The sequence below is a fragment of the Myxine glutinosa genome, chromosome 10, assembly GCF_964187855.1.
Source record: "Myxine glutinosa chromosome 10, kmMyxGlut1.1, whole genome shotgun sequence".
In the NCBI taxonomy this organism is placed as follows: Eukaryota; Metazoa; Chordata; class Myxini; order Myxiniformes; family Myxinidae; genus Myxine; species Myxine glutinosa.
This window is the reverse complement of record NC_136270.1, coordinates 19,873,452-19,888,137: the sequence shown is the minus strand read 5'-3', so window position 1 is coordinate 19,888,137 and position 14,686 is coordinate 19,873,452. Positions and strand designations below refer to the sequence as shown.

General features: G+C 42.8%; 1 protein-coding gene across 2 annotated transcripts in view; it reads left to right on the top strand.

Annotated features, from left to right (window-relative positions):
* Positions 1–14,686, top strand: part of LOC137434383 (uncharacterized) — a 175,722-nt gene that overhangs the window by 115,206 nt on the left and 45,830 nt on the right. Inside the window, exons 18-31 of one of the 2 annotated variants that reach the window (XM_068127326.2) lie at positions 298–351; positions 1,849–1,884; positions 3,142–3,204; positions 3,488–3,523; positions 8,254–8,346; positions 8,482–8,544; positions 9,075–9,110; positions 9,372–9,434; positions 9,558–9,638; positions 9,901–9,936; positions 10,497–10,550; positions 11,097–11,159; positions 13,068–13,157; positions 13,506–13,530. In XM_068127326.2, the coding sequence (XP_067983427.2) occupies positions 298–351; positions 1,849–1,884; positions 3,142–3,204; positions 3,488–3,523; positions 8,254–8,346; positions 8,482–8,544; positions 9,075–9,110; positions 9,372–9,434; positions 9,558–9,638; positions 9,901–9,936; positions 10,497–10,550; positions 11,097–11,159; positions 13,068–13,157; positions 13,506–13,530 (793 nt within the window). Of the gene's footprint in view, positions 1–297; positions 352–1,848; positions 1,885–3,141; positions 3,205–3,487; positions 3,524–8,253; positions 8,347–8,478; positions 8,545–9,074; positions 9,111–9,371; positions 9,435–9,557; positions 9,639–9,900; positions 9,937–10,496; positions 10,551–11,096; positions 11,160–13,067; positions 13,158–13,505; positions 13,531–14,686 lie in introns of both variants that reach the window. The other variant, XM_068127325.2, reaches the window with a different exon arrangement.

Sequence of the window (14,686 nt, the reverse complement as noted above, 5' to 3'; positions counted from 1 at the left end):
CCTACTTTGTTACATCCACATTTGCCTTTATAGAATATTGGAATATTGAGCTTTCGCTTGTTATCCATCAAGGGAAACTGTAAAATGTCACAGTGCTTTCGTTATCAATGAAAATCCATAACCTTATCAGCTCCAGGTGTCCCTATCCAATGGAACTACAATCAGAATGGAAAAAGAATGACTTGGTTCACCAATCAATGGTAGAATTCTGATGTAGGAGAACCTATTCTTGGTTTATTGAGTTAACATGTTCACTTTTGCACCGCGCGGGTGTAATATGGTACCTCCATGTTACAGGGTACCCCTGGACTACCTGGACCCCAAGGTCCAAAAGGTCCTCTAGGAGCCAAGGTATGTTCAGTACTGAATCTGTTAAGTGTTTGATCAATCTTTGAAATTCAAACACAGCAAGTTGTTGCAGAATCCCTAGAACAGACAAACTAATTTTGTTATACCTCAATAACAATGACATTTATGATAACACTTCCAAATAGCAACAAGCAATCTTTCAACAAAATATCAAATATAAATTGCTAAAGGGTATGCAACCAAATTGTGTAATCTGATTATTACAAGCAGGTAAATGCTATATTAAATGCCTCGGAAAATCACTGGGTTTCCAAAAAAAAATTAAAAAACAGCCTTCGCTTTATCAGCTGAGCATGTGTGAGGAAATAAACAAATAACGAGGAAACAAAGGTGAAATGTGACGAGTGGTAAAGGTGAGCCAAACAGCTCTTTAAGTGACTCTGTTTTGGAAAATTCAAAATGAACAGTTTGCTGAACAGCATTTACACCTGCCCATTCGTTTACCTTCAACTTTGTGTTGTTTCTTTATGGTTTAGCGGTTAGCGGTTAGGGTGCTGGCTTGGGATTACTGGGTTCGAATCCCGGTCGATCGCTGAATTAACACCAGGGGGGTTGACTCAGCCTGTCATCCTTCCGAGCTCGGCAAATTGAGTACCAGCTTGCTGGGATGAATGATCACGGTGTGTACCCCGGTTTAGAATAGGTACACCGTATCCCTGCGCATCGTAAGAGGCGACCAAGGGTTGGCGTCAGGAAGGGCATCCGGCCATAAAAACATTGCCTCAAACAGGGAACCATGATTGTCATGGGGCCCGCAAGGCTAACCCCCGCTCTAGCGGGGAAAATGGCCTTAAAACGATCATTCATTCATTCATTCATTTCATGGTTTAAAGGCTGGGTTGAAATTTTTACACAAAACATTTGTTTTTCTGCAATATCCTACTATATTAAATAAAGCAATTCTGTGTGTGTGTGTGTGTGTGTGTATGTGTGTGTGTGTGTGTGTGTGTGTGTGTGTATGTGTGTGTGTGTGTGTGTGTGTGTGTGTGTGTGTGTGTGTGTGTGTGTGTGTGTGTGTGTATGCGTATGTGTATATGTGAAATCAAAATAAAGACCAACTCATAGAAAAAAACACCACCAATCATAATATCACCAATCATAGAAAATTACCAATCATATAGAAATGACTCCTGGGCCATTTCTGGCCAGATCCCCACCTAATTTGGTTTGTCATACCCAGTGTATCCCTTTCCCACCCCTGACCCCATGCTTCCTTATTAGGTGTGGAGAAATGTTTTCGGCCCCACAAAAAATTGAAATAAAACAAAATTAGATTTCTTCAAAATGTCAACAGGATTAGAAGAGCACAGGGCAATGCCGGTACCCCTGCTGGTACTAAACTAAATATAGTTACAAAAATAATACAACATATCAAACCATAATTCATATCCACAGCCTCACATTCGACCTGCTTCAATGGATACTTTGACAAAACTCTTTGCAATTGCAATTGAAATGTTTCCTTTATTTTTTTTTCAGGGTGAAAGAGGCCTCAAAGGAGATGTGGGATTTGAGGTGAGTTTGACGTGATCCGTTCTTTACAAAGTGCACCAAAGAGTAGATCCTTGCAGAATGAATTTGGGGCAAATCATCGCAACAATTCACACTCGGTGACACTTAAAGTAAAAGGGGAACAACTGTAGTTGTCTCTTCATTCTCTTTGCAGAGTTACCTATGGAACTCATTTGCCTGACAGGTTACCTCATATATTGGGTTGTGTTTGTCTGAAGAATCCACAAGTCAAACTTCACCAAAGTCCAGTACAGTCCTATCTCCAGGAATTGAAACTGATTGGAGAGGAAAATAATAATAATAAGAAATATATATAACAATATATAGGCTGGTGTTGGCTTAGCGGTTAGGATGCCGGCTAGGGATCCGAGGATCCTTGGCTCGAATCCCGGTCGATCGCTGAATTAACGCCAGGGGGGTTGACTCAGCCTGTCATCCTTCTGAGGTCGGCAAATCGAGTACCAGCTTGCTGGGATGAATGATCCCGGTGTGTACCCCGATTTCGAATAGGTACACTGTATCCCTGTGCATCGTAAGATGCGACTAAGGGTTGGCATCTAGAAGGGCATCCAGCTGTAAAAACATTGCTTCAAACAGGGAACCATGATTGTCATGGGGCCCGCAAGGCTGACCCCCGCTCTAGTGGGGAAAAATGGCCTTAAAAAGATCATTCATTAATATTTATTCATTCATACCCAAATTCATTCATTCATACCCAAATCCAGGGGCAGAGATGGGAAGATTCGTTTGAATGAGATAGACTTGGCAGGTGAGCTTGGGGCAGGTGAGCTACTCAGAATGGAGACGAGAGATGAACGAAGCCTGAACTCCCTATAACCGAGGGATAACTCAGGTGGATGCCACTGTAACCACCACCCCGTGCAGGCTGATGCGAGATCAGTGCTGGACAGACCACAGCATAGTCTGCAAACTCTCAGGTGGCCTCCCATGGTGGTTAGAATGGCCGACAGTGTTAGCTTGACGATGGCTGAGCAGCAGCTACCTGATCGAAAAATAAACGAGGATATTCTATCCTTTTTAAATGCTGAGCTTCAAATAAGGAAGCAGTACGTGCAAATGTATTTGCTATGATTCATCAACTGACTCCCAGACTCAGAGCAGATGCTGCAATCATTACACCTGTCTGGTTGTTCCTATTGTAGCGTATTCTCCTTCATATCGTTACAATGTTATTAGTTTTGATCTCACCAATGACTCATGGAGTTCTTCTTCCTAACTACATATCTTGTGTGTCCACAGGGCAAACCAGGACCTCAAGGACCTGCAGGGAAGGATGGAAAACCTGGTTTTCCTGGTCTGCAGGTGAGCTCCTGGTCTAGTTCTACTCCGCATTATCCTTCAGGGATATTGATTTCAAAACTCGATTCACAATCTACATTAGATGAGCGGACATTGTGCCATGTTTGTGGTCGCAATTCCTCGTAAGGATTTGGCTCAAACACTTAGCTTACTTGAGACATGTAGTGTGACTCATGAGGAATATGTTATGGTTACGTGTATCTAATGCAATAACCGAAGGTGATAGATTGTTTTCTGCTGGAAAGCATCAACAATGACTCTCATTCACTAAAACCTTTCTTTGCAGGGTCCTCCTGGCGGGAAGGGTGAACAAGGGCCAAGTGTATGTACACATGACACGTACTATACACATTATAACTATCCTTCCTCTATACTACAATACAAGCACAGAAATGACCATTTGGAACATATTTATAAAAGTTACCATCAAGAGGTTATCATAAAAAACCTCATCTTGCAGATAATCATATGAATAGGTTTAGGATTAGTGTTAGGCCCCCCTCTAAACTCCTTTCCTTTTCCTTTACATTTCTATACTTTTTAATGGAAATATCCTCCAAAAAGGCCTAAAGCAACTCGAGGTAAGAAGCTGCAGAAAAGTTTGATAAAGTTAAAGCAAAACAAGCAAGAGGGAGAATGCTGTGCAATACGTGTCCGCTTCCGGTCCCAAAAGATGTTATTTTTCCAATAAAAAAGGGCATAGCTCCGTGAAAAATTGGCGAAACTCCCCGAAACTCAAACTTATTCTGTAACTGATCATAATAAAGCCATACACCAAGTTTCAGTTGAATGTGTTAACAGGATATGGAAATAAGTGCAGAAAACCACAGGTGGGACAGACGGACAGACCAGATGGACGGACGGACGGACCAGATGGACGGACGGACAGACGGAGCACAAACCTATCGTCCCCCTCCGGGTAGGGAACTAATAAAAGAAAGAGAAAAAGAAGAAAACACTCAAGACACAGACATAGTGGTACCAAAAAACATTCACAAGAGAGGGGTGGCAATGGCAAGTCTCACCAGGGTGAGCAACTACCTCAAACCACAAGATAAAGAAATCAAAAACAAAGAGAGTTAAAGTACAAATGTCTGCAAAATTGGAAAAAAAAAACTTCAAACATGTGGAACGCAGGAATTGACATCCCTCTTAAATCTTGCCTAGATCATCGGATAATGATTCCAGATGATGATCATAGGCACGTTATAGAATGTGAATCCATACATGTGTAATTCAGCCAATGGATGCCAGACATGCTTTTAATAAACCATTTTTGATTCGATTTGATTTTTTGAGGCAGCACAAGGGAAAAACTATTTGCATCGAATTTTGATCTACACTTTGGATCATCAGCTGTTGTGTATGGGCGTGCAGGGACGGTAAGCTGAGTCTTGCGTCCGGACACTTGTTCAGGATGAACCAGGTTAGAAAGACCAGTGGAACATTTGCCATGAAAATATTTGTAGAACAAACTAAGAGTGTCATCTGACCTACGGTGGGAAAGTGGCTGAAGAGTTGAACCCATCTTCGAACCAACCAGGTTGACTATGCGTTTCTGGAGCCTATCAAGTAGAGATAAGCGGCAGGCTTCGGGCTCGAGCCCCAATGGGGCAACAGTACTCCATGAGGGGATGTGTAGTTGTCTTATACAAGACAACCAACTCAATTTGAAGCACTCTTGGCAATACCAGAAATGTACTTATCCCAACTAAGGTTAGGGGAGAGGTCAAGATCAAGAAGATGCAAGTTCAGATGATTCTGTTAAGGTTGAAGACCCCCCCCCCCCCCCACCCCCCATGTGCACAGAAGGGAAAGACATGCTTCTAGAGCGAGATATGGACAACAGTTTAGTTTTCTTTGTTTCTAATTCTCAAATCCATTGTTTACTGGAATTTTCTAACATATTCTCTAAATCATTGCCCAGTGAAACACCAACTTCATTAGGAGTGATGTTGAGTGAATCAGCAGATGTACAGTAAAGTGATGAGTCATCAGCATACATGGCTAGCTGAGACAGAACATTATCAGGAAGATCATTGATATAAACAATGAACAATGTGGGGCCAAGGACAGAACCCTGTGGAACACCAGAATTGATGGAGCAAGTCGGAGAAAATCGACCGTCAAGTACCACCTTCATCTTGCGATTTGTAAGGAAAGCTGAGATGATGATTGCATCACTCCAGTCTCCAGATACACCATATGACTGAAGCTTGTGGAGCAGATTATTGTGCCACACCTTGTCAAAGGTCTTCAATACATCCAAAGCAACTAATCGGGCTTCACGCTTGAGCTCCAACACCCTGTTGATATGATCTGTAATCAAGGATAGCAGATCACCTGTAGAGTGAGAATAGTGAACGCCATTACTGGCAGTCAGTGAGAAGTCCATTGTCCTCCAGGTGGCTGAGAAGTTGTTCATTGGTGAAGCATTCAAATACCTTACTTATTACAGGAAGCGGGCTGATGGGGCGATAGTTACTTGGTTCAGAATGCTCACCGACAACCTTTAAAACAGGGACAACAGAAGCCACTTTCCATGATGAAGGAAACACAGAAGCAGACGAGCACATGTTGAATAGCTTGGCAAGAATCGGTGACAATTCGGGACAACACGTCTTCAATACAATCACAGGGATTCCATCAGGACCAGTCACTTTTGAAGCATCTAAAGTACGAATAATTCTGGCAACCTTCTTAGGAGTGATAAATGGAACAGGAATATCAGAGTCTGTACGAGATGGAAAATCAGGAAGAGGGTGTCCTTAATCATTGAGGGTAGAATTAGAAATAGAGTGATTTGAAAAGAGGTTAGCCTTATCCAGAGGTGAAGTAACAACGTCAGGCCCATGAAAGAGAGGAGGTGCAGAAGATTTATTGTGGTCGATTACGCTGTTGGCAATCCGTCAAAAAGTCCCGAGAGCCAAGCCGTGGAGTTGCAATGGAATCAGCTACAGAAGCTGCATATTGCTGCGTGGCATCCTCAATAACCCTTTTACAGTGGTTACGTGCTTTGCGGAAGAGACATTTGGACTCCAGAGACCTTTGCGCATGGTTCTGCTTGAAAAAGTGGTTGTGATGAGTAATTGACGATGCGCAAGCCGAAGTGAACCATGGATGGGAATGAACCTTCACTTGATAGGTACGTGAGGGAATACATGTGTCCGTACCAGTATGAATCCATTGGGATATGTCATCGGCAGCTATATCCAGACCAAGGCTCAAAGTTGAGGTCCATGGTACATCAGCAAGAAACAAAATCCAGCCCAAACAGCTTTCCCAAGCTGAAACACAATGTGGTGAAAAGGAGGAGGTGGAGCTCAGAGTGAGGAGTAAGAGACACGAACAGAAACAGTGGAATGGCCTGTGTTCCCAATTGGATGCAGAACATCAGCAAAACAGTCATCAGGATTAGAACACAAAAAGAGATCAAACAGGTATCTTCCATCAGAAGCACAGTCATGGATATGAGTGGGAGAGGAAACAATTTGGATGAGATTTTAAGACATTGAGAAAGTATCGATACCAGGAGTGTCAGTATTGTGAGTATCTAGGAACCACTCCTTGTGATGAATGATGAAGTCACCAAGTACAATGATGTGTGCAGAAGGGTGGAGTAAAATAGCCCTGTCAATGCTGTCAGAGATCGCATCGAGCGCGGCACAAGAGGGAAAGGAAGGTGAGCAATAGAGAAAGAAGAGATATGTTGTTTCATGCAGGAGAGCAAGGCGGAAACACATAAACTTGTGAGAGACACTTTCAAGAGAGTTTTCACGAGCTAAAGGTAGAGAGTCCTTAACATAGATACCAACGTCATGAAAAGGAAAGTGTCAAGTCAGTGAAACATGCATCCAGGTAATATAAAGGAAACAGGAGATGCCACTGTACAACCGACACTCATGTAGAACTAGCAGGTCAGGTGAGTTAAGCTGAAAAAGAAAAGTTGGAGAGACAGCCCCATTAAATATCAGCTCAGCAAATATTTAAAGGATTTGAGTGCCGCTGCACACGGGCTGGTGGATTGGTACGTGCAGGTAGAGAGAGGTCTGTTACTCTCAGATTGTAAACCTATATTCCGAGTGATAATAATATGTAATACATTTAAAAGGTAGTCCATCAATCACAGTTACTCTAGCAAACTTATAAGTCAGTCCAAGACATTCAACAGGGTCCAATGAACTCGAGCAATTACATTGTCGTAACATTGAAACTCTGATGGCCTCGATAATGCAACCGAAAACGGCTGCACGGACCACCATACATGCATGCCCATGACCGTACAACCATATAACACCTGTTGTTCAGCCTCTCAAAGCATTACCAAAGAGTTCAGGATCCTGTACGAACAGGCAGCCATGACCTGTGACATGTTTATTTCCGGTACCCTTCAGAGAAAGGGAATTCATCAGATCCCACAGGAAGTCACGGCAGTCACATGGCTCATGAAGTAGATATTGAGGGAGATGGGTAAGGGAAAATGGGTCTCACTCCACAACTGGGCCAAGCACAACCCCAACCACATAAGCTCCCACCCACCACACCACCATAAGGCCCAAACCACAGCTGCAGGTGCTGCATGACGCCAACTTAATTGCAACACTGAGCCCACGGTTCTTGAGGTCACCATCATGGTACATATGGTCTTCAGGACAAGATCAGATGAGGTTGAGGAACATTTTTGGCCCCATATCACCGGAACTGGATTAAAGTGAGCTGGCTGAATTCATCTGATATTAAAAAAAAAACTTATATTTGCTAATTAGACTCAGCAGATGAATTACTGTGAGGCGTCTGCTCTGTGAATTCGTTTGAGAACCGGTGCGGCGTTAGAACTGTTACAGTGTGGATACAGATGTTTGGGTTTGATATGACGCTCACGATGGATAAACTGGCCCTGTGTCCATTTTCCTTGTATTTTATATCCTTGTATGTAAGGACCTGTTGAGCACTAATTTAAGTGCGGTGTGTTGTGAGTGAGGTTTGGGTCTGTGTCCAATGTCTTATTCTCTTTGTTTGTTCTGACGTCACCTTCATGAATTACCCTCGCAGGGAAAACCTGGTGCAGATGGTGTTGGTATTAGGGGTTTGCCAGGTATCTCTGGACCTCCAGGTCCCCCTGGATCTCCAGGTTCCTTCAAAGAGGTGAGTTATGGTCACACCATGGTTATCCCACATTTGGGTTTTTCTGTTTCCATATGTGGTAGGCATGAATCAATACTGAGATACACGAGAAGGAAACAAATGTTTCATAATTTTCTCCTTTTTTTACATCAGCAGGGTAGTGACATGCTCAACCTGCTCAATGGCCGCAGACCTATTGCTGGTGTTACAGGACCACCGGTCAGTTGGCAAAAAATCACTTCATTCAATTCTGCTACTCTTCATACTTGCATTCAGTTGCTATGGGAGAATCACAGTAATATATATATATATATACATACACTAGCCGAAAGCACCCGGCATTGCCCGGGTTCTTTTTGAATGAATTTACTACTATAATTCAGCTTTTACTCGCAGCCGGAGAAGATTGACTACGATAATTCAGCTCAGCTTTTAATTGCGAAATGGGCCCAGCATGGCCGATGCGGCCTCGACCGGCCTCGCCACCTAGCCTATAACCTTCCCAGGGCCCGTCCCGACATTTTTTGTATTAGAGGTTTCCTCCTATCTTTCACCGTTCAGGAGATTAGCTTGCGCAGACAAACAAACAAACAACCAAAGAAACAAACAAACAAACAAAAACTTTCTTTTAATTTTTATATATATAGATATGGGCTCAGGAACCTAAGTAACGGCCATCATTAAAATGTCAAAAGAGCACCTGGCCAATAAAGCATCAGTCTCATTCTCGTGTTTGTTTGTCTTTGCAGGGACCGGAAGGAATTCCGGGGCGTGCAGGCTTTCCGGTAAGGGTTTGTGTTTTCAAATGGCCTCTGATGTCATTCATTGGATATGATTAATTAACCTGTAATTAATTAACTGTAATTAATTAACCGCAGCATCAGCCGCCATTGTTGATTGTGCCATAGCGCATTTAGGACATCACTCACAAAATAACAGAATTCTACTTCCTCATGCTTCCTGATTGATGTGCTGCCACATGATGATAATCTGCTGGTGTTTTTGAATAGCGTTGCAGCTCACACCTCTGTGCTTGAATCCTCCAGGGCCCGAGGGGACCGAAAGGGGATCACGGTGGACGAGGTCATATTGGCCCAGAAGGAATCAAGGTCAGTTTGACCGTGCTTACACCTGCTCAATCAAACTAGTCCAGTGCAAACTAGTCACCTGCAGGAACTGCTGGACTGATCCGATCCTTGCTGTTTTACCTTCAATGGCCCTCTCCATCGTAGGGTGCGAAAGGTGATTCAGCGACGGTTAATACATCAGCCGAGGCTATGATTACCGGTCCACCTGGTCAAAAGGGTGAAAGGGTCAGTATAATACTTTCTGATTTCTTTGAATCAAATGTTCACAAATTATATTCAATGGTAAATCTCTTTTCATGTTAGTTCCTGTTATTTGCAACAGTCCCCTTTGTTTTAATTAAATAATTATTTTTTCCTACATGTTTGCTGTACCGGAAGTACTGCAGATAATGTATGGAGCAAAGAAATGTATATAATATATATATATTTCTGGGCAGCCAAGTTAAAAGTTGTTTTCATGAATAACTCGTGTCTGCTTGATCTCCAGGGAGAACCAGGATTTTCTGGTACAGGAGGGTTTTTGGTAAGTCTGTTTCATCAGTCTACGCATACGTATTTACACTTTCGCTGCGCTGCAACTTGTGCCTAGTTAGCCTTTGATACGATTGGTCTGGGATGAATACAAGTCCCAATTTGCCGTAGCCGCTCAACTCTATCCTACCCTTTCTGCCCACATGCTTACCAGTGAAGTCGAGGTTGTTAAGGTACCAGGTGACAGGTGCACACAAATGCATGCGCATGCCCATACTCACAAATCTTTCGCTCCTTTCCCCAATTCCATCTCGACACAGGGACTCGGCAGCCATAAAATACCTAAATATTTTCCAGAGTCTACTAAAGCAAGATATAAACGAATTTAATTGTCCAACGCAGGTAAAACCAATTGACAAAATGTCTGCAGGTGGACTATCAGCCACCATATTTGGTTTATTTCTGGGAAAAGGCTTCGTTCCACCTTCTGGAATTCTCCGTACCTGGGAGGGCTACGTTCCACCTTCTGAAACCCACATATGGAATTAATACACACCACAAGATTCTCACCTTTACTACAATTACTAACTTTGACTTCAATGTTTGTCCCAGGGACCAAAAGGACCAAGGGGCACGAAAGGCGGGATTGGCTTGCCCGGAAGGCCGGTGAGATAGATTCTACAGTGGAATGTTTATTTGTCTGTCCCCCCCCCCCCCCCGCCCCCTCTCTCTTCGGACTGTAGTTATAATGTACCTAGTTTTGTATGTTGATTATCCTCACCATGCATTGCTTCTGCAACTTCAATGGTTCAATGCTGTCGAAGCTTACCTTTTTGACCAAAAATACAAGCAAAGATTGTGTACTACCACCAACTACTTTGAACTCTGCGGAAACTTTGAAGAAAGTTTTCAAAAGAAGTTTGGTGATTTATAGCAGTTTTGACAGCGAGAATCCCTTTCCAGTCTTGTATTCCTTGTAATGCTCATTATGTCTTTGAGTTTGAAATTGCTAAAAGTCTTGTTTCATTAGATGCTCCCATAATGCCTCAGTAAAGTTCAAAGTAGCCGCAGTTGACTACAATGTGTGATCATGCTTGAAATAATAACCAAGACATACAAATTATGGTCTAAACCTGAAACATCCATTTCCAACCTTTCCTACCCACTGTGCCACTTACCATCCTTCTTGTGTCTCCCTCCTCGTCCCATCAGGGCCGGCCTGGCATCAATGGTATAAAGGGAGAGAAAGGAGATTCTGGTGGTCTAAGCTTTGGTGTGAGTTTATATTATTTGCTTTTGCAGTGCTTCCTGGCTTTAATTTACCTCCCGGATGACAAAGGCTATTGTAAGAGGGAATATGGTGTGCCTTGGGATGGATAACTTTTTTTCTCTGCAAGAGTGAGGCTTATGAAAGAGCGGGGATAAGTGGAGTTGTGTGGAGGTGGGGTAGCAGGGCAACAATTGCACATGATTGGCAAGGGAATCAATGACCAGGAAAGGAAAGGAAGTGAGAGGGAGAAGGGGAGGAAACATTGAAACGAGCAAGTAAGAGGGTTGGGTTGGGAAGAGTTATGGGGGTAAATAAGATTATGGGTCAGGATGGGGGATGACACGGGGTGGAGAGAAAGATGTGATGCTGGGGTGCCAGCCCATAGGGGAGAGCAGTACTCCATTGAGCTATGAGAAAAGGCCTTGTAGACTGAGTAGCTTTGATTTTCGAAGGAAAGACTTGGATTGACGAAGGATATAATAATATGTTCCCTGACAAGGAACTTTGACGCAAGAGGAGGGCATTAGGCCAATGAAAGCCAACACAATTATTACCAACCTATGGCTGTTTGCCCGTGCTCTATCCTATTAAATGCTGAGCATAAAGCAAGGAAGCAGCAAGTACCCTTTTTAAATTATATGGTATGACAGCTGGGGTTCAGAACCATCAACCTCCCAGACACGGGGCGGACGTTCTAACCATTATGCGACTGAAGCTGTTAGAAGGATGCCTTGTCTGCGACTGGCTTTGTCCGCCAGCTTTGCTATTTGGTTGGTCCCTGTTCCACATAATGTTGGCTGCAAAAAGGTATGGCGAATTTTCCAATAAAACGGAGGCCATTATTGAAAATCAAGAGAATTAGGATGAAAATACTTCTTTGGGGGCATACCAGTCTCCATATATAGAGAGCAGTCAAAATGGCACTACCAAGAGATGTACACTGAAAACATGGAGGACGTTGGACAGCCAGACATGTCCTAGATAGATTTTGCTTCCAGGCCTAGATATTTGCAGAGACACCGTTTGAACCTCTTCTTTCTGCATCAAGGTCTTCCATCCATTATTTTGTGAGAAATATCCAGAGTTGAGTGGCCAAAATAAAGTAGGAAATGTGGTCAAGTAATTCATTCAGCGATGTGATTATTTTTTCGACGTTGCCAAAATTAAGTGACTGCTAGTTGTTGTTACACAGACTAAGTGGATCAAAATCTTATTGGGGTGCTTATTGGGCCCAGTATGTTGGAGCGCACTTTGGGACAACCGTGTTCTCGCAGTCCACCTGTACTGAGCTCCAGGGCTACCTTAATTATGCTGTTTGTGCTCATGCACTTACAAAATGATAATTCCTTATCTACATGAGCATGTCGGTGGATGGGTCAGGGAAGCTCTTGTTGCCCAGCTGGGCAGGCAATGGCAAACCATCCAGTGTATTATTTGTTGCAAAGAACTGAACTGTAGATATCTCTTTTGTACAATTATTTTTGAATTCCTCTCGTGCATAAGATGGGCTCCGGATAGTTTAATTATAATCCTTACCTGAATAGTCAAACAAGTGGAATGTGCGCACCTGGTTATCCACAATCCTTCAATACTTCCTCGATCCCACCAGGTCCTAATACAGGGCATTGTCATGATGGATGTCTTCATCATCCTTACTGTTTGCTTGTTGTCATGACCTCTGCGAGGTCACTTGCATGTTTGTCGTTTGTCCAGGATGTTCACCAGTGCAGCAGCTCCTCTCCATGAGGATACTTGTGATAGCTAGGGATAAGGGCACCCACCAGGTGGGCTCTAGTAATTCGCAAGCTAACAAAGGCAGTCCATAGAGTAAAAAACAGATTCTGTGAAGTTTTTAGAGGATCACTGTTGCCATTGTTGTTGATGCTGTATGTGTTTTTAAATCTTTCTTAAAGGCCCAGAGCAGTATTCCTGGTCCTCCTGGCCCACCAGGGCCCCCTGGACCACCTGGTACATCATCAGGACCATTTGGTTACATCAACGGGGTGAGTTCGCACATATGACAGTAGAGTGCCAGGGAAAATCTGTGTTATCAGATAATTTGTTATTGAGTCCATTTTTGGAGAGAGAGTGTGGCCAGGCTTGTTTAAGAAGTCTTATGTATGTAGAAAAACCATTTACATATTACATACGCAAAAAAGACAGAAATCAGAGACCCCCTCTATGTTCTCTCTCAAGGTTTTTACCTCCATTGAAACTGTAATACCGTTACTGTAAGATAAATACCATCATTTTAATATATAAAAAAATATTTAAAGGTACAAATCCCATGTAACTATACGATTTGGGGTTTAATTCAATTGATTCCTGATTGATTTTGTTCTTCTTCGCAGGTTGAAGGACATGTTGGTATTCATGGTAAGTGTACTGTTGTTCACATTTGTAGATGTTGTTACATCCTCATTTACATTGCTAGGCTGGCAGGATAGCCTAGATGTATGCACAGTCGTCTCTGAACTGTTTAGCTTGGGCTTGAACCTCGGCCTAGCTATAAACCGTCATTCTGGTGTTAAAAAAAAGGCAGGGCGATTCATCAGTGTTTGCGCCGTCCCTCGGATGGACGTTAAACTGGGTGTCCCATCCGATCGCACAGTGCGTGTGAGCTATCACTCGGTCCCCGGCAAAATTTCCAAATTGCTGCTCTTAACTACAAGGGGCACTGCATCAGTGGCACAGCTGGCTCCTCCAGCAAATTATGTTTCTATCAGCCATTTGCTGCATACGAAACAAGAAGATTTATAATTCTAGAGAACGACATATGGAGAATGCTGCACAGGAAAACATGTATGATATAGACAATAATGTATCGATAGAAGATTTAAACATTTGGTTGCCAAAACGTTGAGATTTACTAGTAAGTTAGAAAAGGTTTATTTTTTACAGCGTCGCCCGTAAGACAATGCCATCTATAACAGCGTTTGTCTGTCCGTATATCTCGATAAACGTACACCAATCAGTGCTGTGGATCTGGTCACATGACATAGGGACACATTTATTAACCATTACAGTTGCATATTTTACTAAATGGAAATATAATAACCTTCTGTGGAATGTTTTGGGTTCCCAGCGGTTGTCGTAAGGTAGTTAGGAGGTTTCAGAAATTCCTCAATACAATTATGATTTTGAAATGCGATCTACACGAACCTTGCTCCCGAATCCGGAAGTGAACAGATGATAACGGTTCGCTGGTTTGATATGTCAATACAATCATAATTTAACATTATATTTTGATATATTAACACTACAGTACTAATTTGTGATTGTATTGTTGAATGATGCTGTTTGGAATGAAAATATAGAGATATTGAGTTTAAAGCAGAATGAGGAAATGGCGTGAGGGTTTCCATCCGTGACATCCGCGGATTACCCATATGCAGATTCACCATTGTCTGGATATAGCAACATTCAGACTGGGTATGTTTTTTGTCCAAGTCCTTCACGAGCCTGCTGTCAATGCCTGACGTTCGACTGAAGGTGGCACAGGAATGTGGAATTTATTGGTTTATTGTTTGCC